Genomic DNA, 26,029 nt, shown 5'->3' on the forward strand with positions numbered 1-26,029 from the left:
ACAAACATGTTCACTCTGACACACAAACACGTGCAGATGTCTGGGGTTTTTTCACACTGAACTTCGCTCTTTTGTTTGGTATTGGATTTATTTTCTATTTTATTTACATTTCTTTACTTCTTAAAAAACAAATCAATTACATTTAATCTTCTAAAACAAATAATATGTGATTACAGTCGTGTCTTATTGGTGACTTGTTACAATTATGCAAATTTATACATAATAATCTACAAATGTATACATAACATAAATTTGTGAGGAAAAGTTTTCTACAGCATCAAGAAAAGATATGTGAAAATTAATGAGTCTCTATGGACCCCTGCTGGATATATGTGGAAATTGCACTTTCTTTTTTTAACAATACCTTTAAATGTTTTTTCTTTTACCTGCAGATGGCAGCATTCTATCCCTAAATATGAGCCAGAAATATTTTATATTAAATTTAGATCAGAATTTCAGTGATTTTTAAAATAAAAATATGATTTTCCATTTGTCAAAATATGGCATGTTTGCATGTTTGTGTAGTAAATGTGTCAAATAAATGACAAATATCTACAAAAACAGCATAAATGCAAAGTTGCGAAGTAACTGTAAACATTTATATATTCATTCATTCATTCATTTTCTTTTCAGCCTAGTCCCTTTATTATTCTGGGGTTGCCACAGTGGAATGAACCGCCAACTTATCCAGCATATGTTTTATGCAGCGGATGCACTTCCAGCTGCAACCCATTACTGGGAAACACCCATACTAACTCATTCACACACATATACTGTTCTCAATTTTAGCATACCCAATTCACCTATAGCGCATGTCTTTGGACTTGTGGGGGAAACCGGAGCACATTTTTTAGTTTACTCAACTTAAATCGAGTCAAGTGCAATTCTTGGGTTGTGGTTGAGTCAACTCAACAGTGTATTTTTTTCTGTAGCATGTCACTTTGAAATATCAACTTACATTTCCAAACATTATTTTTGTCATTAATTGTAACTCTGTGTTATTGTCTGATGTTATTGTCCACAAGGAGATCTGATCATCTGAAATGACATGAAGAACCAGAACAAAGTGAGACAAACTCAATCCAGAAGAACTTTGGCAACATCTCTAAGATGCTTCAAAAAACCTACCTGCAAAGCTACAGTACTGTTCAAAGTTTTAGGCACTTGTGTAAACATGCTGTAAAATGAAGAAGAAGTTAATTGATAAACATGCTGTTTATTAATTAACTTATATTGACTAAATCAAATCAACATTTAGTATGACCACACTTTGCAATTAAAAACTTTGTACACTTGCCCATGATTTGTCTGGTAGCTTTGCAGGTAGGTAGATGTTGCCAAAGTTCTTCTGGATTTAGTTTGTCTCAGTTCTTGGTTGTCCTGTTTCTTCATGTCATTCCAGACAGATCCAATCTCTGTGTGGAGCACTGACTGTTGTCAGACTCCTTGTGCAATCAATAATCTCACTGTATAATTTTAATTAATGACAAAAATAATGTTTGGAAATATAAATTGATATTTGAAACTGTCATGCTACAGAAAAATATAGAAATAACCGACTTTAAACCTTTTTTGGTGAAAATACTAGTGGCCAAAAAGACTTTAGCTCAGCATTGTGTGTGTGTGTGTGTGTGTGTGTGTGTGTGTGTGTGTGTGTGTGTGTGTGTGTTTATAACATTTATTTGTCTGTTTGTTTACATATTTGTGTTATTTAAATCTTATTTTTCATTAAATAAGTGTTAATAGAATTAATAGAAGGTAAAAAACATTTGTAATTTTATTTGTAAAATAAAAAATGATTACTCTGAATGATCATAAAAATAGCCCAGTTGTTGTTCAAAAAGAATTTATATGGAAAGTATATGCCCTTAGTCCGAAATGCACAGATATACAGTAGGCTTTTTCTACACTTTAGGTCCATCAGCTGAGAAAAGCAGGTCAATCCATGTAATTGTCTCTTTAATTGTTGATTTATTTGTCAATAAGTGTTCTACCTGAAGGGAGTTTCTTAATTGTAGTTTCACAATTAATCAATGCACATGCATACTCAGCATTTTCCAGCCTGCGGCGCCTAGACTGCAGCTCTGCACAAGACGTTTGGCCAGTGGAGAAATGGTTGTGCCCAACTGAGCCTGGTTTCTTTCAAGGTTTTTTAATTCTTCACTTTCGCCAATTGGTGAAGTTTTTTCATCGCGCTGTCGCCACTAGCTTGCATGGTTTGGGATCTGTAGAGCTGCGCATCGGTGGATTTGCTCCTCAGTGTTTGGACTCAGTAGTGATTATTAAACCACACTGAACTGAACTAAACTGAACTGAACTTAAACACTGAAAATTGAACTACACTGTTTCAATTTACTATGACCTTTTATGGGAAGCTGCTTTGACACAATCTACATTGTAAAAGCACTATACAAATAAAGGTGAATTGAATTAAATTGAATTTTTAGAAAAAGCTCCAATCATTAGGCTACAAATCTACCTAGTGTGCCCACCCAAACAATAACATTTTACCTACACAATTCGGCCAGAAATGAAAGAAAACCATTCCATATGGCAACACTTATGAGTATAGTATGTGTCAGATTAATTTAACATTAAGTTAAAATTGAATTAAATCGAAGAATGGGGTGAAAATAGGCTAATTATTTTGGTTGTTGGCAATTTTGTCTCTCTATATTATTGTTACTTATTTATTGGTTTTGTTTATATATACAGTAGGATTACATATGTATTATTTTTTCGCATAAATGATGTGATGCTATAGGCCTGTACATGAGCGATTACTCTTACAGAAAATCTGCTTTATGGTAAATGGACAAGATGGCCTTATGTGAGATATGGTCCTGGTCGGGTGCTTGTTTTTGATACATCTAATTAAAAATGGCTTTTCACTTCATCCTCCTCCACGTGGTGTATGGGAACAGAGGCGGGGGTGAAAGGGGGGCATTGTGCGGAGCGGCAATGGATCCTGGGGGTGAGGAGAGAGAAAGAGATGCCCACTCAACTGTGTCCAGGTCGCCATTGTTGGAAATTCCCTTCCCATTCAATGCATTTTAAATAGAGCTCCGAATATTCGGACGCACCGACAAAGTGAGAGAGCAGCAGGGGGTCTTTACTGCAGTAGCCCATGCAGTTATAGTCTATAAGCTGCTTGACGTATTATCTCATCCCATCACCTTTCTCGTCCTTTCCGAATTTACTTATTTAGTAATTTGAACATTTTTGCTTTACTTTTACACATTTTAGGATACGTTTAAGAGCTGGTTGTGCATTTTTACATTTTTAACAGCACAGTTCTTAAACTTTTTAAAGCTAATTTATCAATATTACGTTTGCTATATTTGTTTTTGGTAAACTAATAACAGTTTCAGTGATTTGTTTAACCTGAATGCTAATCTGAGAATTAAAAATGCTATTTAATTTGATTGTCTCATAAGCCCCAGCAGACCTACCAGAGTAGTGTAAATGAAATGCAGTCATTAAGTTGTTGAAAACAGACAGATGGTGTCAGAACCTTAAGGGCTTTGGAACTCACTTTTGCATGAATTACAGGTGTTTATGTGGATATAAAATGGCAGGAAATTTGGTAGGGACTCTTATTGATATAACTCAGTTGTCTAATTCACTGGAGAGCTGCTATTAGCGTTAAGAGAAACGCAAAAGAGGGAGAAAGAAAGAAAAAAGAGACGGTGTTCCGCGCCATTGAAATGCAAATGTTAGAACAAGGAGAGATTGTATTTGTGTGTGTGTGTGCGTGTGTGTGTGTCTTTGGGAAGGAGGGGAGGGGGGTACGCAGAGTGGACAAGTTTGAGAAAGAGGGGACTTGTTGAGGAAAAACAGCCACACACGCACTCGCCAGTTCTCACAGCAACAGCAGACGACGTCACGGTCCGCTTCAGCTTTTAAGTTAGGCTTTTTTTGACTAACTCTTTCAACAGAACCCAATGCTGCTTTAACGAGACCTGCAAGGTGGATTATTGGCGATCAAAGTGGGTTCGGATTTATTCAGTACTGGTCTTGTCGTTTGGGGTGAAAAGTTTGTTGATGCCCGCAACTCTCACCGCCGTCTGCTCGTGAATCATGTCACGCCGGAAACAGAAACGGCCCCAGCAGCTCGTTAACGCGGACCCCGGGGGCACACGCCTGATGCCGGAAGGTGAGGAAATCATTCCTTTGTTAATTATTTGATGTCCTATACTAATAGATAGTGATGCTTCACTTTACAAATGACTAATTAATAAAACATTTTTTGCAGATCAATTTTCATAGCACCTGTTACCTAAATACAATTTTACACGCAACTTTTCTATATTGCTTATAATGGACACTCCTATCACCTGAAGAGTTGTGGTGCAGGTTAAAATTCACTAGTGCATTTGGCCCTCAACTCAGTGAGCCATTGTTTAAGAACTGCAGCACACAGCTCATATTTCTTCTGTTACCTGACTTTTCAAAAACAAGTAATTTAGTGACATTTCCCGCTCAAAATGTCTGCTTAATGTGCTGTAAAGAAGGCTCTTGAAGACATAGCCAGAGGGTTGGTCTAAAGGTGTTCAGCCTTACGGCTGGTTATCATGAATCACTCAGGGGCCATAACTGCGTTAGCTTTTCACTAATGTCAGTCCACTAAGAGACTTGCAGCATAGTCAGTTTGATTGCTGGGGGTCTTTTATGCACTTAGAGCAGTCTCCTATTCAGTGTGAATAAGGTGCAGGCAAGGGGGAGGGTATGAAGGGGGTGTTTGGGTAAAGATTAATTTCTTCTCGCTCTATTCTCTCCTCTTCTCCCTTATTCTCTCTCTCATGTTTCCATGTGCTTCTCTTTTCTGCTCCCACCGTGTTCCCCCTTCCCTCTCCCTTGCCTCTATTCACTTTGTACCTCTGCTCAGTTGGGGGTTCCACTGTTAGACTACAGAAAGGAGAAAGAATGCACCAATGCATGCATGGGAGAAAAAAAGTTAGCCAAGGAATCCAATAGATACTGCACCTTTGTGATTCAATATCTATAGCTGTTGGCAAGAACAGGTAGTAAGCTGTGATGGGTTGAGTATTTCTGGTTGCTTTCTGTTGAAATGACTCAACAGGTCTGTGTACAGTCATTTTGTGTATCAGTATGCAGCAAAAAGTGGAAATAGTTTGTCTGTCTGTCAGTCATCACACAATTTTCCCAACCCCCTTCTTCTTTTCTGCGCTCAAGATTCTAAAAGAATTTGACCTTAGAGCTCATGAGGTTAGGTCATCTAGCCAATCAGAGCACATGGACAGTGCCCAAAACCCTTTCTATGCCCTGACCTCTGACCCTGCGTGGGGTCAGGGGGAAGGGTGAATAGAGAGATGAAAGATGTAGTTGATGGACAGAGGGTTGGGTTAAGAGGGGTTATGGGTTGTTGTGGTGACATCTATTGTCCTATAAAAAGCGTTGCAATAGCTGCAAGGTGGTTAGTGAGTTGTGGCAGAAGTGAGGACAGAAGACGTGAGTGTGGTGTATGAAGGTTTTGATTTAGGGGTGAAAGATCATTAAGAATGTGGAATGGCAAATTAAGTAGTATTCAGCTATTTGGTGACAGAAAACTATTAAAGGGATAGTTCACCCAAAAAGTGAAAATGACTTCATCTACTCTCCCTGATGCGGTTTTGTTTTTGAGTTTCTTTCCTCTGTTCAACACAAAGAATATATATTTGGAAGAATGCTGGTTGCTGGGACCCATTAACCTCAGTAGTAGAAAACAAATGCTATGGAAATTAATGTGTCCCAGCAGCCCGTTTTATTTTTAAATAACTTCTTTTGTGATCAACAGATGAAAGAAATTTCTAATAGTTTTGAACAAGTGAAGGTTTAGTAAACAATGACAGCATTTTATTTTTTTTGGTGAACTCTATCCCTTTTAAAAAAAGAGTTGGCATAATTTGAGGGCTTTGTCATAACTATAACTGTTAAAGAACTTTAATAAATATTTCCACAAATTTACATGAATATGAACTTTTAAATGTTTTGTCAATAAATAATATGTATGTGTGTTTATTTTTTTTCTTCTCATTTTCTCCATTTTCCAGATGATCAGCTTCCAGTGAAATCTCCATCCACCTCTCTTGCCTCAGAAGCTACCTCATCATCTTCCGCTTCCTCTCCTACATCCCTTCAGGACTGTCAGCCTCCTTTGGCCCCAAGACCATCACCTGGTGGCCTTCATGCACCCTCGCTCCCCAACGAGAGCTCATCTCCACCTCACTGGCCAAATCACATAGCCTCATATTCCACCTCACTGCCTAATGCACACTCATCTCTCTCTCCAGACTTCCCACATCCTTCCCTGTCTTCACAAACCCACTCTCCTCCTCCTGGCCAGCAGAAATCCACTCGTATTTCATCTCATCAGCCTCACTCCACTGTGACGTCCCCACCAATGGGTATTTCCGCAACCACCACTACCTCCTCTTTATCCTCTTCATCATCACTGGGAGCCCCACCACACCAAGGAAGCCCTAGTCCCATCCACCAAACACCTTCGTCACCTTCAGAGCAACTCCAGGTGCCCCCGACCCTCGCTGTACTACTGGAGGAGCTTAGAGTCCTGCAGCAAAGACAGATTCACCAAATGCAGATTACAGAAGAGATCTGCAGGCAGGTGCTGCGCCTTGGTGGTATAGTCAGTGCCCCAGATGCACCTCAGGGATCTGTGGAGGGTCAACAGAGAGATGCAGGCTCTAGCTCCCCACCTAATGCTGTTTCTGGTGCCTCTTTAATTAACCAGCCTCCTGTATCCAAGCCCAACCTGTCTCAAACTAATGGGGCCAGAGCTCCATATTCCACAACCTCATCCTCAACATCATCTTCCTCATCCTTAGTAACCTCTACAGCCACTGTGCACCCTCTCTCTCTCACACTAGGACTTCCACCTCGATACCTCAATGAAAAGTCTGCCAACACCCCCATCAGTCATGGCAATGGTTTGAATTTCCAGACTCCTCCCTTGCCCACAGTTAGCATTTCCCAGGACCAACTGTCTCACAGTTCCACTGTTAGTACGTCAAATGGATCTTCAAGCTCCTCTTCAGGCCGCCAGCAGCACATATGCCGGTTCTGCGGAAAAGTTCTAAGCAGTGATTCTTCCCTTCAGATCCATTTAAGGTCTCACACTGGTGAACGCCCATACCAATGTCCAGTCTGCCTCAGTCGCTTCACTACACGTGGCAACCTCAAAGCCCACTTCCTCCGTCATCGTGAGCAAAATCCTGAGTTGTCACTTTCTCTTCTGCCACCTGCTTTGTCCGAGCAGAGCCAATCAGGATCTGGCTCTGGAGGATCACAGAGGCGCAGAAAACGTCGAGCAGAGGACGAGGAGCCTTTTGGGGTTAAAGGCAGTGTAGGTGTGCCAGACAGTTTAGCACTGGGTTTCCTGTCCGGGCCAGCTCATCCATCTCCCTCCTCCCTTCCTTTACCCCCCAGTGTTGATCTGGCTCTGCTCTCCACCGCCCACTCTTTGCTACAGCTTAACCGTGCCTCAGCTGCAGCCGCAGCATCCGTTTCCCCTAGTGTTCAGTCATCATCTTCATCCATCACATCCTCAGCCATGACTGGTCAACTCAAAGGTGCAAAGCAGACGAGATTTGATGAGAATACCCCACCACACCCCACCTTACATCATGGTTCTCCATATTCCCAGTTGGCACACCTTCCAAAGATTCTCTTCCCATCAGGTCCCTCTGCCCACCATCCAAGCCTTGCGCTTCTCCGTCCCCCTCACCTCACTTCCCCTCACCTCCCACTTACATTCCCTTTTTCCTCTTACCCCAAACCACAAAACTCCTCTCCTCCATCCTCCTCTCCGTCCTCATCCTCTGCCACCTCTGACACCTCCAAACTACAGAGACTAGCGCAGAAATTAGAGAAGCAACCTCTCCCTAAAAGCACCAATGAAGGCCAGACCAACACTCAGGCTAATGACATATCTACAAGCTCTAATGCTATCTCAGCTTACAGGAGGGAGATGATGGCAGCATTAGGGCTGAACCCAAATCCCAGCAGCGAGCCAACTAGTCAAGAAATCCAGGGGTCAAATGCCTCCTCTTTGGTTCCTAATCAGTGTGGGGTGTGTCTCCGTGTCCTCAGCTGCCCAAGGGCATTACGTCTACACCAGGCCACTCACTTGGGTGAGCGTCCATTTCCCTGCAAACTATGTGGCCGCTCCTTCTCCACAAAGGGAAGTCTAAGAGCTCATTTAGCCACTCACAGAGCACGTCCAGCCAATGCACGTGGCCAAAACTCATGCCCGCTTTGTCAACGGAAGTTTACAAATGCAGTGGTACTGCAGCATCACATTCGCATGCATCTGGGAGGCCAGTTACCCCCAGAAGTTAATGGGGACTTACAGTCAGAGGAAGCCCACAGTCAAATTGATGGGATTTCTTTACCCAAGAGCCTTCAGTCTCTGCCTCTAAATATGAGCATGTCTTCTGCTGTCAGCCTGCTGGAGTCTGGTGCCATCCTAAGAGATGCTACATCTGGTGATACAGACCAGCACATGGAGTCAGATCAAGATCCCTATGAAAACACATCTGAGACTAGTCCAAACATCACCCTGGAAAAGCAGGACCCCTCCAGAGAAAACAGCCCACTTGACAATTCTGTAGCCTTAGAAGATAACCATTATGTCACAGTCCATAACAGCAAATCTCAAGTTGTCAATGGCTCTGCACACAAAGATGAGGACACCCCTTTATCCCTCTGTACTAGGACCAGCTCCCAGGACCCCTTGTTTGATAAAAAATGGCAAAACGGGGCTTCACACCACACAGTGATCAGCGGACCAAAACCTAGTTTAACCTCTGAAGCTCTTGATCTGTCACCAGCCCTCACTCCACCAACCAGTCCAGGGTTAGAGTCAAAATCAGACCAAAGCAGTGAGCAAACATCACTTCATGTGAATGGAATAGACCATGTTTCTGAGTTCAAAGATGGTGACTCTCATCCAGCACAAGAGAATGTTATAGAATTCAAGCTGAAAGCTGAGGAAACACAAGAATCCAAAATGGAGGAATCTGCAGTAGAGGATCACAAGAAAGGCAATGAAAAGACAGAAGTGACATCATCAGAGGCCCCTGTGGCCCAACCGCAGCGCTCTGAGAAACCTTACAGCTGCACAGAGTGTGGAAAGGAGTATGCTAGCCGCAGTGGTTTGAAGGTACAGAGATTAATATATTCATTTATATATGATGGATTGTGTTAGATAACGTTTTATGCATAAAATATTCACGAATGTCCTGTGATTATCTGGTTTATGTGAGAAACAAGACTTTTATTGCATTTCAACAGGGGCATATGAAAATCCACAGTGGCAGTATGAATCAGGTGGCTGGTACTGCATCCTCACAGTCCTCTGGGGGAAAGGTTGCGGAGCGTGTGGAGGAGTCGTCCCACCGAAAACTGAGAGGAGAGGATGCTAAAAACTTGACAGAGGAGAGCACAGATAAACTGTCCTTAACTGAGCATCCAGCATCGACTACTGACAGAACCGAAGACACTGCTTAAAAGAATGTGATTAGTTAGCTTAGCACGATTCTTGTTTACTGATTTACTATGACAACTTTTTTCCAATTTTGTGGTTAGCGATAGTTTTTAATTCTTTAATAGCATAGAAGAGTAAATCTGTCCAATTGTAGTGCCTTTTCATGACGACAGTTAAATCATATTGATGAAGACTTGGTAAGTCTTTCGACTTCAAATATCAGGATGCACAGAAATTGGATCTTGAAAGTAGTATTTGTGTATAACAAATGACAAACGTGCATAAGTGCAATTTCATTAATCAATTCGGAACATGAGGATATACATAAAAATTCAGACACTCAAAAGATAATTTTGAGCAATCTCTAGGGGGGGAAAAGGGACTGACCAAAAACTGATCATCTGGTATGCAGCTGAATGTAAATACAGTTTTGTTTATGTACCCTCTTTTTATCTTTGATGCTGCTGTTCTTTGTAGGTGTTTCTCTAAATAGCTGCACTATATCTGTGACTGCTGAAACTCTTATTGACAAGGGAGGTTTATGATTTAAATCAAGGGTAATGCTGAGTGGGTCTGAATTACTTTCTGCCCAAATCTTTTTTTTTTGTTTTGTTTGAGAACCCCACTGATCTAGCTTTTTATGCTACAGATAAGCAAAATCAGCTCAAAACTGCTATAGATTTATGCTTGCATATACTTTATCTTGAAAGATACGTCCCTGTTGAACACGATCTAGCTTTTTTTGTAATTTTCTTGGAAGCATTTTGATCCTAACCTGTCAAAGAGAGAAATAAAGTCACAATGAATGTCTCATGATTTGTGTTCGCTTCTTTAAAAATGTAGTTGCATGAGTTTAATTCTATCCGAACACAAAACTACCATCCGTAAAGCTAGTTTCAGTAAGCTACGATGCTTGTTTTTGTGTTCGTTCCGTATGTTCTTCACCAATTGTCTTCGTTCAGCACCTTTTGAAAAGTCTGCTTCCTTTTATGCGTTTAGTTCTCCAGTTTGGTGTTGTGCATGTTGATGGCTGTATGTGTGTGTATATATTGTGTGTGTTTGTTCACACACACGCACACACATATACTTGTGTAATGTGATTGAGTGTGCAGCTGTACAGACTTCACTCCCTCCCCTCATACACCCTCTCGCTCTGTGTCATGCTCTCTTTCATATGCTCGCTCTTTCATTTTCTCTTTCATTCTTTGCCTCTTTCACTCTCTTTCCATCCAGCCCCCCTCTCTCCCAGTGTAATGCGGCTGACACACAGGAAGCTCTAATCCTCGCACAATGTCCCCCCTCATCCCCCCTGAGCGTCCCTGTGCGGGATGAAGGGGAGGTGGAGAGCGACCCGGCCAGCTGTCCCTAAAATGGCTCCTAATCCCGCCGCTGCCAGACCCTTGAAACCATGACAACCTGTAACCAAGGAGAGAAATTTGGAGGTTGAGAGGGAGACAAACAATGAGCCAGAAACAAGGCATGTGGTAGAAGTTTGTCCACATGCATTCATGCAAGGGATAAAGACATGTCTCAATCAAAAATGCGGAAATCTTCCACTAACAATGCCAAAAGTGCTAGAATGCAGTGCTTGAGGCAAAAAAGAGTGATGAATGCTTCTTTAAAGAGCAGATCTTTCAAAGACTGGTAGTTCATTACATCATTGGATGGAAAGTAAGTTTTCTGTCCATGGTTCATAAAACAACAACATCCGCTATATGAGGTTATAAATGACTTTACAATCCTTTCAAAAATCATTTGATTACACATGATATATTTGTGTACACTTTTTTGTTGATTTGCACATTAGTGTTTAAGAAAATTTGGAAGTTAATAAAGTACATTTCATAAAAAAAATGTAATTAAATATGTGTTTGCAGTAACAGACAGTATTTAAAGGTAATGAAACAGTCATAAAAGCAGAAACATCTTGCCTTTGCAAGTCTGAAAACAGATGTGGTGTAATATCATTCTTTAACCACATGATGGAGACACATACACATTACTTAGTACTTCTTAATTTGACCCCCCCCCCCCCCCCCCCCTACAAGAAGGATGTCCATGCTGCAGAAAAAAAGGGAAAAAAATGTATATACAGTGCTCAGCATAATTGGGTACACCCCATTTTGAAAATGAATATTTTTATCCATTTCTCAGTGAATATAGGGGTGTACTTACATATGCTGAACACTACATATCAAATAACACGTCATGTGAAATAATGTTGCCATTACAGTAATTACATTAGAACAGTAGAAAAAATTAACTAAATATTTTCAAAAAGTTTCATTTGAATATTAAATAATTTGAAATAAATTTTAATGAGAATCTTTATCCAAAAGATTATACAGATGCTTTTAACATTTTATGTTGGGAGTTCCTCACACAGGATGCGATCAAAAGTGTCCAGAATCTGAAAGATTGAAAACCCCAGAGTAATTGAAACACACTAATAAATTTCCTGAATTCCACAACATGTTACTGTAAATTTTCACAGTAAATTACGTTCGTGTCACTTCACAGGATTTAACTGTTAAATTTAACGTATTCAGGATTTTATTGTGAAATTAAGGCAGGCATCATGATTACAGCCATTTACTGTAAAATGGCTATATCTTTTGTACATTAGTTATAGGAATTCAAACACTATTAATATTTTATTCAACATAGAAATGAATACACATTAACTTGAATGCTAATACAGGCACTCTTTTTTGATATTTAGAAATATTACAGAATTATTGTTATTATGAAGTACTTCACAGTAATTTACTGTGAAAGTAATGCAATTATTAGCCAGTAGTTTACTGTAAATTTAAGGTAAAATATTTTAGAGTGCAGGGACCTGCTCTTAAAATACTTGCTGGCATTCATCTAAGGAATACACAGAAAATAAGTTGCCTGAAATCAGCTTTGTATGTTTGCTTCAAAAAAACTACAACATTGTACGTTATTGCTATTTAATTGAATTTCATTTATGTATGTATTTGTTTATGTTTGTCAGCTTGACTTTGTTTATTTGCATTTACTGTAATTGGTTGGTGCAACTTTTACTCCAGTTTCTGTGTTTTAATATTATTTAATATACTTTTATATTACTCTTTTATTATATTATATACTAAAATGTTTATATTATATAATATTTTAGCTAAACTTTTAATATTTTTATTTTCATTGTAGTTTAAGACATTTTGTTATGTGCTTTTGCAATTAGTATTTTGTATTGTGCAGCCATATTTATTTCAGTATTATCCTACGATTAAAGGTCACACGTCACTTTACAATAAAGGTTTTATTAGTTAATGTTAGCTACAACGAAAAAAATCCAGCTGGGGTGCCGGAAAAAGGTAAAACAACGGCCGTTTAAATTACAGAAATTTACTGTAAATTTAAATTTGAGGAAATTTCTGTAATTTAAGAACCGTTATTTTACGGTGAATGTCTGTAATTTAACGGCCATTATTTTACAGTTAATGTCCGTAATTTAACGACCTTTATTTTATGGTAAATGTTTGTCATTTAATGGCCGTTATTTTACGGTAAATGTGCAATGTACAGTACATTTTACCCCAGCTGCCGAAAAAAAAAAACGCAAAATAAGGATTTATTTTAAAGTGTAGGCTATTTACTAACATTAACTAATGAAACCTTATTATAAAGTGTGACCTTTAATCGTAGGAAAATACCGAAATAAATATGGATACAAAAATATACAATTAGGAACGAACAATTAGCCCACTAATAGCGTATTAGTTGTCGTAGTTTAATAGCCTAGTAGTTTATTTAAACATTTACTAAATCATTTTTTTAAATCCAAAGTTAACATTATAGCACTGGCAGTTAATTGGAACGGACAAATAAACGACTTTATTTACATTTATTAACAATAACAAAGATGATGAATAAATACTGTAATATGTTTTTCATTGTTTGTTCGTGTTTGTAAATACAGTAACTAATATTAACTAATGGAAACTTGTAAAGTATTAGCCTGCCTACAATATCCTTCATTTAAGGATCTGCATAACAGTTGATGCTGACGCTGATAATTATGGTTCAATATTACTGCGCTCCGTCCCTTTTCCCCTCCCCTCACTCTCTGCGTTTGTATCTCTGTTTGACTGAGAGCAGAAGTTCATCAATCGACTGCAAACGTCTCGAGAGCACGAGCTTGGAGGGAAGAAACTGACAGAGACCATATGACTGAGAGCTCACACGGCCAAATAACATGATCTGCCCGCTGACTTCAACTGTGACCACGACAATGAACGATAAATAAAGCATCAGTACAAACTGCATCCTGATGCCAGTTCACCACCTGGAAAGGAAAGGTAGGTTCAGGCAAAACCATTTTTAGGATTTTCAGGGAACATTTAAGATATTTATCACACTTTTAAACACACAAGGTCTCATTATAAACGGATATTGTGTAATTGTAAGTTTTACATGGATAATAGCCCATTTAAGCTTGCTATAGCCTACTTATCATATCAATGTAAACCTTTCCTCAGCTATTATGGCGCTTTTTAAGGGAACATTTAAGATATTTATCACTCTTAATCACGAAAGGTCTCATTATAAAATGCATATTGTGTACTTACAGCTTTTCCATGGGTAATATTTAAGCTTGCTGTACTTAATTATTATATCAATGTAAAGCTTTACTATACTTCCCTGTATTTGGTAATACATTGGAAGTAGTATCTGTACTGTTCTGGACTACACTGTAAAAATCTTTATGTTGTCTCAACACAAATCCATTAATTTAACCTAATTGTTTTTATAAATTTAAGTATAATAAACAAAAAACAAATAAATTGTCACAAAAAACTCAAGAATGAACAAGCAAAAAAGATTTTATGAATATATAATGAACTGATGAATATTTATTTTCCTAATTGCATGCTTTATACAACAAGGCTGTGGCGGCTTCAGCTGTAACCTTGAGTGATTTTCTTTTATAGTTGTTTTTTAGAGCGCTTATCAGCATGTCCTGAACCTTGCTCTCGGGTCCCTAAAGATTTTGCATTGGTGTGGCTTTTAATTATCACGTGCAGTAATTGGCTTCTGTCCACCCACTCATCTCAGCTCTTTAATCATCCTTTTATCTCTTTTTGTCTTTCCCGCATGTAACTTTCTTCACCTGTGATAAGACGTTCCTATTACAGAGGGCATTTAGACAGATCTGCGAGAAATGGCAAGTAGGAACCATTCAGTCTAATAAATTATGTAACCGAGTGTTGGGTCAGATATAGACAATCCCAACATTATTTTATTCAATTCAATTTAAAAGGATAGTTGTCCCCAAAAAAGAAAAGTCACTAACTATTTACTCACTCTGGTGCAGTTCCAAACCTTTATTAACCTTTTAAAAACATTTCTATACCTTTAGAAGAGGTCATTTTTAAAGAAACGTTTTAAGAAAGCTGAAAACCTGTAACCACTGACTTCCATTGTAGAGACTAAAATACTATTGGAGTCAATGGTTACAGGTTTCCAGCTTAAAAATAACTTATTTTGCGTTTAACAGACGAAAGAAAGGCAGTTTTGGAAAAATTGAAGGGCGAGTAAATGCAACAATTAAAAAGTTCACAGTGTTGAGCTACCCTAAAAAATCTACCATTACCAGTTTAACCCGGTTTCTGAGTTTTGATCAACATCAAAATTCATACTTACAGATTTCAGAATGTTTCATGAAAATTAACTCTGATCTGTTGGTGGTTAATTGGCCAGAATCTGTGAAAGTTGGATAAACTGTGGTGCGGCAGTGGTGCAGCAAGTACCAAAGTCATGTAAACACACCAAAAAACAAGACAATGTTAAAAGATGAGATCCTAAACACATCTGTTTTTCCCCATTATACACTGAGAAAATCTTGTGTTGTTGTATCTATAGGTGTTGGGTTAAATATGAACAAACCCAAACTTGGGTTAATTTTTACAATCCAATTTTCATGACACTTTTTAACCCAGCTGTTGTGTTTGTCCATATTTTACCCAACACAATTACACAGAATTTTTTAGTGTTATTTTATTTTATTTTTTTACTTTCAGCTTTAGTCTTGACAGTGCGAATGATATAAGCAGGCCAGAATTGGACTAAATTAACTATACCTCACAAAAGTCTTGATGCCTATCCAAGTTTTAGGAACAACAAATAATATCTTGACTTCTAGTTGATCATTTGGTATCAGAAGTGGCTTATATGAAAGGCAAAGACCTCTAGATTACATTTATTTTACCAAAATAAAATATGATTATGACTTGATTTTTAATTATTTAATTAGGACAGTAAGGCTCCTCCTTCATTTACCCCAGACATGCTCAATAATGTTCATGCCTGGTGACTGGGCTGGCCAATCCTGGAGCACCTTGACCTTCTTTGCTTTCAGGAACTTTGATGTGGAAGCTGAAGTTTGAGAAGGAGCGCCATCCTGCTGAAGAATTTGCCCTCTCTTGTGGTTTGTAATGTAATGGGCAGCACAAATGTCTTGATACCTCAGGCTGTTGATGTTGCCATCCACTCTCCAGATCTCTCGCACACCCCCATACTGAATTCAACCCCAAACCATGATTTTTGCTTCATCAAACTTGACTGATTTCTGTGAGAATCTTATGTCTAAGCGAGTTTCAATAGGTCTTCTGCAGTATTTGTGATGATTGGGATGCAGTTCAACAGATAATTCATCTAAAAAATCTACATTATGCCACTTTTCCAAATGATCAAGTTATTATAGAAGTCAAGTTATTAGTCGTTGCTCTCACAACTGAGATTAACAACAATTTTCGTCAGGTAGGAGAACCAAACTACTTGTTATTTGTATTAGTTAACCAATGCCCAAAATCATGCTTTGTCAGTATACAGTTCATCTCAGTCAGCATCAGTGACTCAACTTTGAGCTTCAAATATGCAAGCTGTCAGTTCACTGCATTTTTCATTTCATCATGTGAAGATGTTTCACAGCTTGTGCTCTTGAGCGGAGCTCTTTTGAGTCCATTGAACCTTGAGGAGCATGTGACAGATCAGCATGCTGACACACCATACTAAAAAAGAGAGAAAGAGCGAGAGACAAAAGAAGAGAGCTGAATCTTGATGTATCAAAAACCCCTCCACTTGGTCTTGGTTGAGTTGAGCTGAGGTGGATCAATGTCCACGTAAGCTGCTGGCTAAGACACACAATCCTGACTCACGCAGTAAGGAATATGAGCAATGTAGACCTCTTTCTGTGTTTGCACACCTTTAAAAAGCCATTTGCTGTGACATCTAATGGATCAGTAATAGCCATATGTACGTCTGAGAAGCAAGAGTGTGTATGTGAGCTCTTTATGATCACCCTGTTTCTTTGGAGATTATTATATGTGTGTACCTGTGTGTGTGTGTGTGTGTGTGTGTGTGTGTGTGTGTGTGTGTGTGTGTGTGTGTGTGTGTGTGTGTGTGTGTGTGTGTGTGTGTGTGTGTGTGTGTGTGTGTGTGTGTGTGTGAGAGTATAAATACTGAACACTCTTCTTCTAACCTCCCCAGATGTCACCTAAAGATCTCAAGAACTAGCTGGGAACTTTTTGGATTTTCCTGAAACTCTTGTAATTAACTGTGAAACTGCTTTAGACAGTCCTTTTGGTAACATCCCATATATTTAAAAAAACAATGGCGTCCTACAGCCCTGCGCCTGCAGAAGAGGCATCCCCTGAGGTGTCGAACGGAAACCTGAAGGCAAGCAGCTCCCAGGAGTCCATGAAACTGAAAAAAGAAATATCATTGCTCAATGGCGTGTGTCTGATTGTGGGAAACATGATCGGCTCTGGGATTTTCGTCTCACCCAAGGGCGTGCTGATGTATAGCGGCTCCTATGGGTTATCGCTGGTAGTGTGGACAATTGGTGGGATCTTCTCTGTGTTTGGGGCTCTCTGTTATGCTGAGCTCGGGACCACCATCACCAAGTCTGGCGCCAGCTACGCCTACATCCTGGAGGCCTTTGGAGGCTTTTTGGCGTTCATCCGTCTATGGACTTCTCTGCTGATCATCGAGCCCACCAGCCAGGCTGTGATAGCCATCACTTTCTCCAACTACATGGTTCAGCCCATCTTCCCCACCTGTATAGCACCCTACGTGGCCAATCGTCTGCTGGCCGCTGCCTGCATCTGTGAGTTGGATGTATTGTTCTTCTGGAACATCAGTAGAAGATAATAGTTTAGCCAGAATCACCATTTCAAACACATTTTTCAAACATGTTTTGCATCTCTAGAACACAAAAGTTTGGGATTAGTAAGATTTTTGGTCACACTTTACAATTAGGTTTCATTAGTTAATGTATTCACTAACATGAACTAAATATGAACAACACTCACAATACAGCATTTATTTATCATAGTTCAACATTTATGACAAATTAATGATTGGTAACATTAGTAAATACACCATGAGTTAATATGAACTAACAATGAACAACTGTATTTTCATTAACTAACATGAACAAATACTGTAAAAAATGTATTGTTCATTGTTTGTTCATGTTAGTAAATGCATTAATTAACATCAACTAACACAACCTTTATTGTAAAGTGTTCCCAGATTCTTTTAAACACTTTTATTCACCAATGATGGATTAAAGGAATAGTTCACTCAAAACTGAAAATTGTATCATAACAATTGATAATTATAAAGTTTACTCACTCTGCTATTGTTCCAAACCTTTTTTGAGTTTCTTTATTCCGTTGAACCACAAATAAATATTTGGATTTCGGTTTCCAACATCCTTCAGAATATTTTCTTTTGAGTTCAACTCATAAAGGTTTGGAACCACTTCATTTAAATAAGTAAACGTTTGAGTAAGTAAATGTTAATTTTTAGGTGAACTATAACTTTAAATTGATCAATGATAGTCTCATATAAAGTTACAAAACCTTTCTATTTCAAATATTTTATTTCATCTTTGGACATTCTGTGCATCAAAAAATTATAAACACATTTGGCAGCACAGTTTTTTTTCATACATTTATAATAATGTTTCCTGAGCACCAAATCAGCTTATTAGAATGATTTCAGAAGTGTGATGCTGAAGACTGGAGTTATAGCTGATCAAAATCACAGAAATAAATCACTTTCTTAAATATTTTCTGATAGGAAACAGTTAAATCGTAATAATATTTCATAAAAAAAATTGCAGTTTTTACTGTTTTGTTTTTTTTTATTTAAAAATGCAGCCTGGGTAAGCATAAAAATATTACAAACATTTCTGGTCCCACTTTATATTGTGGCCTAAGTTACTATGCATTTAGGTGAATCATTTAATTAGGTACATGCTTTAACATTGTACTTATGTTTTTAAAATTATGTGCATGTGTCTACATCTGTAATATATTTATTTAATAACATTTATAATTACTAATTGACCACTTTAGCACCCTTAAACCTACCAATACCAGCAAACCTGTCTCTAACATTACCTGTATCCCAATTTAATAATACGTTGAATAATAGTGTTTTGCAATACAATATGAACAAAATAAGTACTCGTTATACTTCATTTTAATGTAAATACATATTGTGAAGGCCACTTAATATGAAGTGGGACCAAATTATTAAACCCTTATTGACCCCAATGTTTGAAGAGTTTTAAAATGAGAGCTTTACCGTTCTAAAATGACTGTCATATGATAGATTGTAATATAATACACAAATAGACTTCTTTAATAGAGGCAATTTTAAATCTTGGCATTTTTCATTTCTCTTTATTTTTTCCTTACCCAGCAAACAATTGTGTGTTTAATAGACGTCTAATACACATCTAAACTAAGACAGCTTGACTAAAACAAGGCTTAACTTGGGCTGTCAGTGAAAATCTAATAGATCTAATTTAATGAAAGCCAAAAACTAGACTAGTCATCAGCCTTGTTTAAGCCACGATGACTATGTTTAGACATCTATCAGACATCTATTAGACATCTTTTAAAAACAAAAAATGCTTGCTGGGTTATTGCAGTGTTGACTCAAGGGTGTATAAACAATGCCTGTTTGTTTTTCCATTTTGGGGTTATTAACTGCTAATTTCCAAAGTTTAGTTGTTTCTGAATCTACTGTACGTTAAAGAATTTGATAACACTTCAGTTGTCAACAATGTGTGCAGAGTTAAGGAACTTTCAGCAGGAAGTGGGTAATAGGTAGTGGGTTAGCATTGCACAAAACAACAGGTACACAATAAGACATTCCATAAACATTGCTTATTTTGCATTGCAAGTTTAGTGCATAAAAATATCATTACTTTATTATAGTACCAACACATTGCTTGTATGTAAGGGAAGAAAAAAATGAGAGAGGAATTATGATATTATGTGCAATAATGAAAGTAGTTGATGTTGAATGGAAAAAGGAAGAAGAAAAGGATGCGTCAGAGAAGTGCTGCTGATGTAAAGAGCTGCATTCATGTGATTCGTCTAGTTTAGCACAGACATGCACGATAGCAGAAAAAGTGCAAACTCTTACAGAAAGTCGCAACTGAACTGGCAGTTCTTCAAACAACCCAGTGTTTTGAAATCTGTGAAAATGCTGCACATTTTTTTACACATCACGTAATCTAGATCAGTAGTTGGAATGCTTGTAAAGCAGCATAATAGTTTATTGAGCTACCACAAAACACACAGAGAATGGGGTTATATGCGCAGCTAGTGTTTTTCAGTCAATGATAAACTTTAGGTGAAAGCTTAATGTGACTATTTTCAATTTCATAAGGTTCCTTTTACAGCATCAATGTTGTAATGTAATTAAAAACATTCAGTTAAATAGTGTTCAGCGTTCATTTAGTTGTTCAAGCGTAAAATGAGATGAAAGACCATGTAACCGAGAGCACTGTCAGTACCAGCAGGCGAGCTGGATTTTGCCGTTGGATTTTGTTTGGAAATGAAAATCGGGTTGACGTCAGAAGCCAACATCAGGCTAATGTCAGTGTCCAATGTCCAACCTGCAGGATTGTTAAGACTCCATTAACAAATTAATGGCAGACAATTTTCTGCAACTGAAAATGATCAATGACCCAATGATCAGGCAAGTTTTTGGGGGTCTGTCATCTTCAAATTGCAGTGATATTAGAAATCTGGGTGTCATCTTTGATCGAGCTCCGTGTTTTAATAGCCATGTTAAGTCTGCTGTTCGTACTTGCTTTTTTCATCTAAGGAACATCGCAGAGATATTGTGTCAAAGGAAGAGATGGAGATGCTTGTCCATGACTTCATCTCTTCATGATGTTACACCTTGTTCATGTTACACCTTGATGTTGTGTGGAAGTAACCACTATGACATTTATCAGATGTTGGATTTTGGTCACTCTTCAACACAACCTAAAATCAACCAAATATCAACGTAATTTGTCGTCATTATTGGACGTCAAAATGATGTTGTCCTTAGACGCTGGCTAGACATTGAATTTTGGTCACCTGATGTCATGACCTATATCTAACTTAATATTAACGTCTTATGATGTTGTGTGGCTGCTGGGTTAAGTTTAGAGCCCTATTTACTATTCTGCAATTCATCCATGATCAAAACTTTATGCAGATTTCTACCCAATTGTCAAAGCCCCATTATGCTACGAAACTTATGTTAGTGAAAGATTGCAAGTGCTTAGATTGCTATGGAATTATATTTGTGCCAACAACTTGACTTAATATATAAATTCACGTAATTTATCCATGAAACATCAAAAATACACAATTAGAAAAGAAGTAAAATAATCTGAAAATGGAAAAAACTGAGCGCTGTTAAGCCTGCACCCTGAGAGGTTTGTACCAAAATAGAAATAACAAACAAATAAAAAAAACAAAACCTGTTGAATTGCATTTACAAATGATGTCTTGCGAAAACAAATCTGTGAAAATCCTTACAAAGAACGAAGGATATTGGGAGAGCATGTCACATTTTTGCAACTCAGTTCATTAATTTTTATTTTCAGATTATATTTTTTATTAATTAATTAATTCATTTACTTTATTTTCGGCTTAGTCCCTTTATTAATCAGGGGTCTCCATAGCAGAATGAACTGCCAACTTATGCATGTTTTTTACGCAGCGGATGCCCTTCCAGCTGCAACCCAACACTGGGAAATACCCATACACTCTTATTCACACACATACACGACGGACAATTTAGCTTGTTCAATTCACCTATAGCGCATGTCTATGGACTTGTGGGGGAAAACGGAGCACCCGGAGGAAACACAAACACAGGGTAAACATGCAAACTCCACACTGAAATGCCAACTGACCCAGCCGGGGCTCGAACCAGAGACCTTCTTGCTGTAAGGCGATCATGCTACCCACTGCGCCACCATGCCACCATTATTTTTTATTATCTTTTGTAATTGTGTATTGTTTTGTTTTCTGGAGAGGTTACATTCATTTGAGGCTACGTTAATTTATAATGGCACGAATATAATACCATAGATTATCATCTTGAGATTGCCACTTAAGGCATGATTAAGATAACATTTTGAATGCCATCTAATCAAACACACCTTTAGATTATTAGCAGGCATTACGTCCAAATCTTCAAACGGATTGTGAGCCAAGTATGTCAAAATTCCTACTAAATGAATTCATGAATTCATATAAATTCAAAAAACAGTTGGCAAGGAGTTCCCAAAAGACATACAACTTATGTCAAGATTTCCCAGCAAGCATTTTTTGTGTTTAACAGACATCTAGTGTTAATGTATTTGCTAAAACGAGGTAAAATTTGGGCTGTTAAATACACAGGAATAAATTACTACATTTGAAGTCTGTCTAATCTCTCTATTTTTGTACTATTGTTAGATGTCTTTTGTATTTTCACCAAAAGATCAAATTTAACCTTGTTTTAGCCAAGACGTCTATTTTTGGATGTCTATTAGATGTCCATTAAACACATATTTGCTTGGTGGATTTGCAGTTGCATTTAATGGATAATTTACTAAGAAATGAGGTCACAGTAATATCACAGCAAGTGTAGCCTAGTGGTTAGGGTACCAACATATGGTGCACTTCAGAGCGTTTTGAGTTCAAATCCCAGCTCGAGGACATTTCTCAACCCTACTCTCTCTTTCGCTTTGCTTCCAGTCTGATTACTGTCCAATTTAATAATAAAGGCCAAAAAAAATCACATTAATATTTTATATATATTTTATACATACGTACGGTGGCCGAGAGAGCTTAACGCGCTGCAATTTAAGAAAGCACATGCAATTACAAAAAACACCAGCAAATAAAGAAGCGATCTTAATCAATTTGACAGCACACGTGTTGCAAATTCTCACAACACAAACAACTAAAGAAATGTGCAGCAATCGGTCACAACACAAACAACTTAAGAAACGCACTGCAATTAGTCACGACACTTGCAAATATCCCAAAACCATGACGGACTCTGCTGAGATATGGATGTGTTATTATGCCGTGACTGTTGCTCTGTGAAGTGATTGGTGGTCTTTGAAAAGTGAGTTGTTTTTCATTTATTTTAATATCCTGATTAGACGACATAATAACACATCCATATCTCAGCAGGGTCCATCATGGTTTCGGTTGTTATGTGGATATTTGCAGGTGTCATGACTATTTGCTGTGCGTTTCTTCGGTTGTTTGTGTTGTGAGAATTTGCAATACGTGTGCTATCAAATGATGAAGTTCGCTTCTTTATTTGCTGGTGTTTTTTGTAATAGCATGTGCTTTCTTAAATTGCAGCGCGTTAAGCTCTCTCAACCGTACATACCTTTTAAACACCTGCAATATTATAATTTAGAAGTAGTACCTACTGTATTCTGAATGAGTGTCTCAGGCAAAGACTTTAAAACCGTATTATTTTATAATTACTACTTTTGTGCCAGATAAAAATGAAAATGTGTCTATATTACACCAACAAATCTAAATGAGGTTACTTGGATTGCAACACACCTGCACGCTTCACTGAAAGATAAGAAAGCACTACAGGAAACTTCATGATTTCTTGAAGGTAAAGTCCTCTCGATTAACAATCTTACCCTTATGACTAATAGCTAATGACAGCTTAGTGTAGCATAGAGTCAAAGGACACAAAGAGAGAGAGAGAGAGAGAGAGAGAGAGAGAGATCTCACATCTACAGTCATGCACCATAGTCACACTCTGAATCAATGTATTTCCTCACAAAAGCAATGTGTATTTAAAGATTTAGTTCACCTCAAAATGAAAATGCTGTCATTGTTTACTCATCCTCATGTCGTACAAAACCTGAATGACTTACTTTCATCCAATTCTGAAGATGATATTTTGAGGAACATTGGTAACCTGTTTTGGCGACCTCTGTCTTATGAACCAAAAGTGTACACATTTCTCAAAATCTTGTATAGAAATTATAAATATCTTGAGGGCAGTGGTGGAAAGCGAACTGAAAAATCATTACTTGTCAAAACATGTAGTGCAAGTAGATTAGAATGATCTATTCTAAATACTACTCAAAGTATGAGTAAAAAGTGGTCCTTCTAAAAGTACTCAAGAGTAGTGAGCTCTACAAAGTGAAGTTATTCCACTTTATACCCTGCAAATGAAAAATTCAGCGCCCTTTACTTTTAAGGGTGTTTCTATAAGCCTTATTACAGCAAAAACAGTTTGAAATGAACTTCTAGGTCTGATTATTGCTTAAATTAGATTTCACCTAAACACGTCTGCATCGTGTTCATGCAACAGCGCCCCCTTAAGGTTGTTTCTAAGTGTAAGTTAAGTTATTCGCCTTTCATGGACTATGATTTAAGAGATTCATTTAATGTGAGAAGTTAGCGCCATTATCCTAGTGGGTAGTGTGTCAACAGATGGCACTACGGTGTTCACGGTGACCTGAGCTCGATTCCCGGCTCAAGGTCGTTTGCCGATCTGTCCACAATCACACTTTCTTGGCTATAATCTCCAATGTCCTATCACAATAAATAGGTGAAAAACTCCTAAAAAATGTAACATGAGAACACGTTACATTAATATATGCACCTATATTAAAGTCGACTGAATGCAGTTTGATGATGCGTGGGCCTGCGGAGCAAAATCTGTATACCCTAAGGATCAAAATCAAGCTTTGACGATATGTTAACGCTTTTAGTTCCACTATGAGTATCCAGAAGTAGCGTTGTTTTGCATCTACTTGGACACTTTTAATGCTTCCACACTGTACAAGTTTTGCTATTTATAAAGCGCTTTCTGTCTGATACGATTCTTTATGCGTGATTTGATTGGACAGGAATCACAGGAGCGATTATTCTACTTAGCCAATCATCGTAGATGAAAAAAATAAACCTATAATGTAGTGACTGCATGTTGAAGGAAAATAGCTCAGTAAAAGTACTGATACAGCACTAAAAACATACTCAAGTAAAATTACTAGGCCCACAGGGAAACTGCATGTGCAGAAATCCACAGATTTTCAGCCCATCACTGAGTATATTCATTTACTTATGTAAATGTGTATAAATGTATTTTTGTTCAGTTGTCATATAAATTTCAGTAATATTATTGACTGAAATGAAAATGTTCATATTATTTATTTGCAATACAGTTTGTAAAGTAATAGTTTCTGTCTTTTAGTAGATATATTATTTAAGAGACTTGCTTTGTTTACCAAATAAGTGGATCTAATTGGATTTGCCATTATACTTATCCGCAGATTTTTTTACAAAATAATGGCCCTCGTGATAAGTAATCCAGTAAGTGAAGGATGACACAATGATCATTTCTAAGTGAGCTAACCCTTTAATCATTTAAAATCTTAATCGAAATAAAATGAATTGAATTAATCTTATGCTGACATGTTCCACAAAACAATCTAATCAGTAACTGTTGTTGGAGCTACACAAAACGGACTTTTTGTGGTTAGGCAGAATTCATTCATTCATTCATTCAATCATTCATTCATTCATTCATTCATTTTCTTCCGCTCTAGTCCCTTATTTATCAGGAGTCACCACAGCAAAATGAACCACCAAATATGCCAGCATATGTTTTACACAGTGGATGCCCTTCCAATCGCATTCACACCACACTCATACACTAAGGCCAATTTACTTATAGTGCATGTGTTTGGACTGTGGGGGAAACCGGAGCACCTGGAGGAAACCGAGACGAACATGGGGAGAACATGCAAACTCCACACAAAAATGCCACGAACTAGTGACCTTCTAGCTGTGAGGTGACAGTGCTAACCACTGAGCCACCGTACTGCCTGGTTAGGCAGAATGTCTTCTTCTATAGAGTGAAAGTGGATGGGTTATATTGTCATTGCTTACTCATCGTAAAGGAAAAGACAACCAATAAAGGAATGAGACCTGTGTGCTAAATGTCCTCTATGAGCAATAAGACTGTAGATTACAAATGGGTGTGCGAGCAGTTTATGAACTTATGAGAACAATCATTGCAGCCATAACAGATAAGATGAAGTCATATATAGCGAGGCTACATTCACAAATGTGAGCCCAGCTTAAAGGGCGCAGGGGGGTTTGTGTGTGAGAACTGTAACTTTTATAAATATATATATTATTTGTTTTTCAG

At 37.9% G+C, this 26,029-nt stretch overlaps 2 protein-coding genes across 2 annotated transcripts in view; both read left to right on the forward strand.

Annotated features, from left to right (window-relative positions):
- The first annotated feature begins 3,839 nt into the window (after window positions 1-3,839).
- On the forward strand, window positions 3,840-10,318 carry si:ch211-212k18.5 (sal-like protein 2). The gene is made up of 3 exons (XM_056461164.1): window positions 3,840-4,156; window positions 6,054-9,181; window positions 9,313-10,318. Exons 1-3 carry the CDS (start codon window positions 4,081-4,083, stop codon window positions 9,526-9,528), a joined length of 3,420 nt encoding a protein of 1,139 aa, XP_056317139.1. The 5' UTR covers window positions 3,840-4,080; the 3' UTR covers window positions 9,529-10,318.
- Window positions 10,319-13,629: 3,311 nt separating this feature from the next.
- Window positions 13,630-26,029, forward strand: part of slc7a7 (solute carrier family 7 member 7) — a 28,806-nt gene continuing 16,406 nt past the window's right edge. The window contains exons 1-2 of the mRNA XM_056461165.1: window positions 13,630-13,833; window positions 17,024-17,642. Coding sequence (XP_056317140.1) covers window positions 17,147-17,642 — 496 coding nt within the window. The 5' untranslated portion in view covers window positions 13,630-13,833; window positions 17,024-17,146. The remainder of the gene's footprint in view (window positions 13,834-17,023; window positions 17,643-26,029) is intronic.

The sequence above is a fragment of the Danio aesculapii genome, chromosome 7 (genome assembly GCF_903798145.1).
Source record: "Danio aesculapii chromosome 7, fDanAes4.1, whole genome shotgun sequence".
In the NCBI taxonomy this organism is placed as follows: Eukaryota; Metazoa; Chordata; class Actinopteri; order Cypriniformes; family Danionidae; genus Danio; species Danio aesculapii.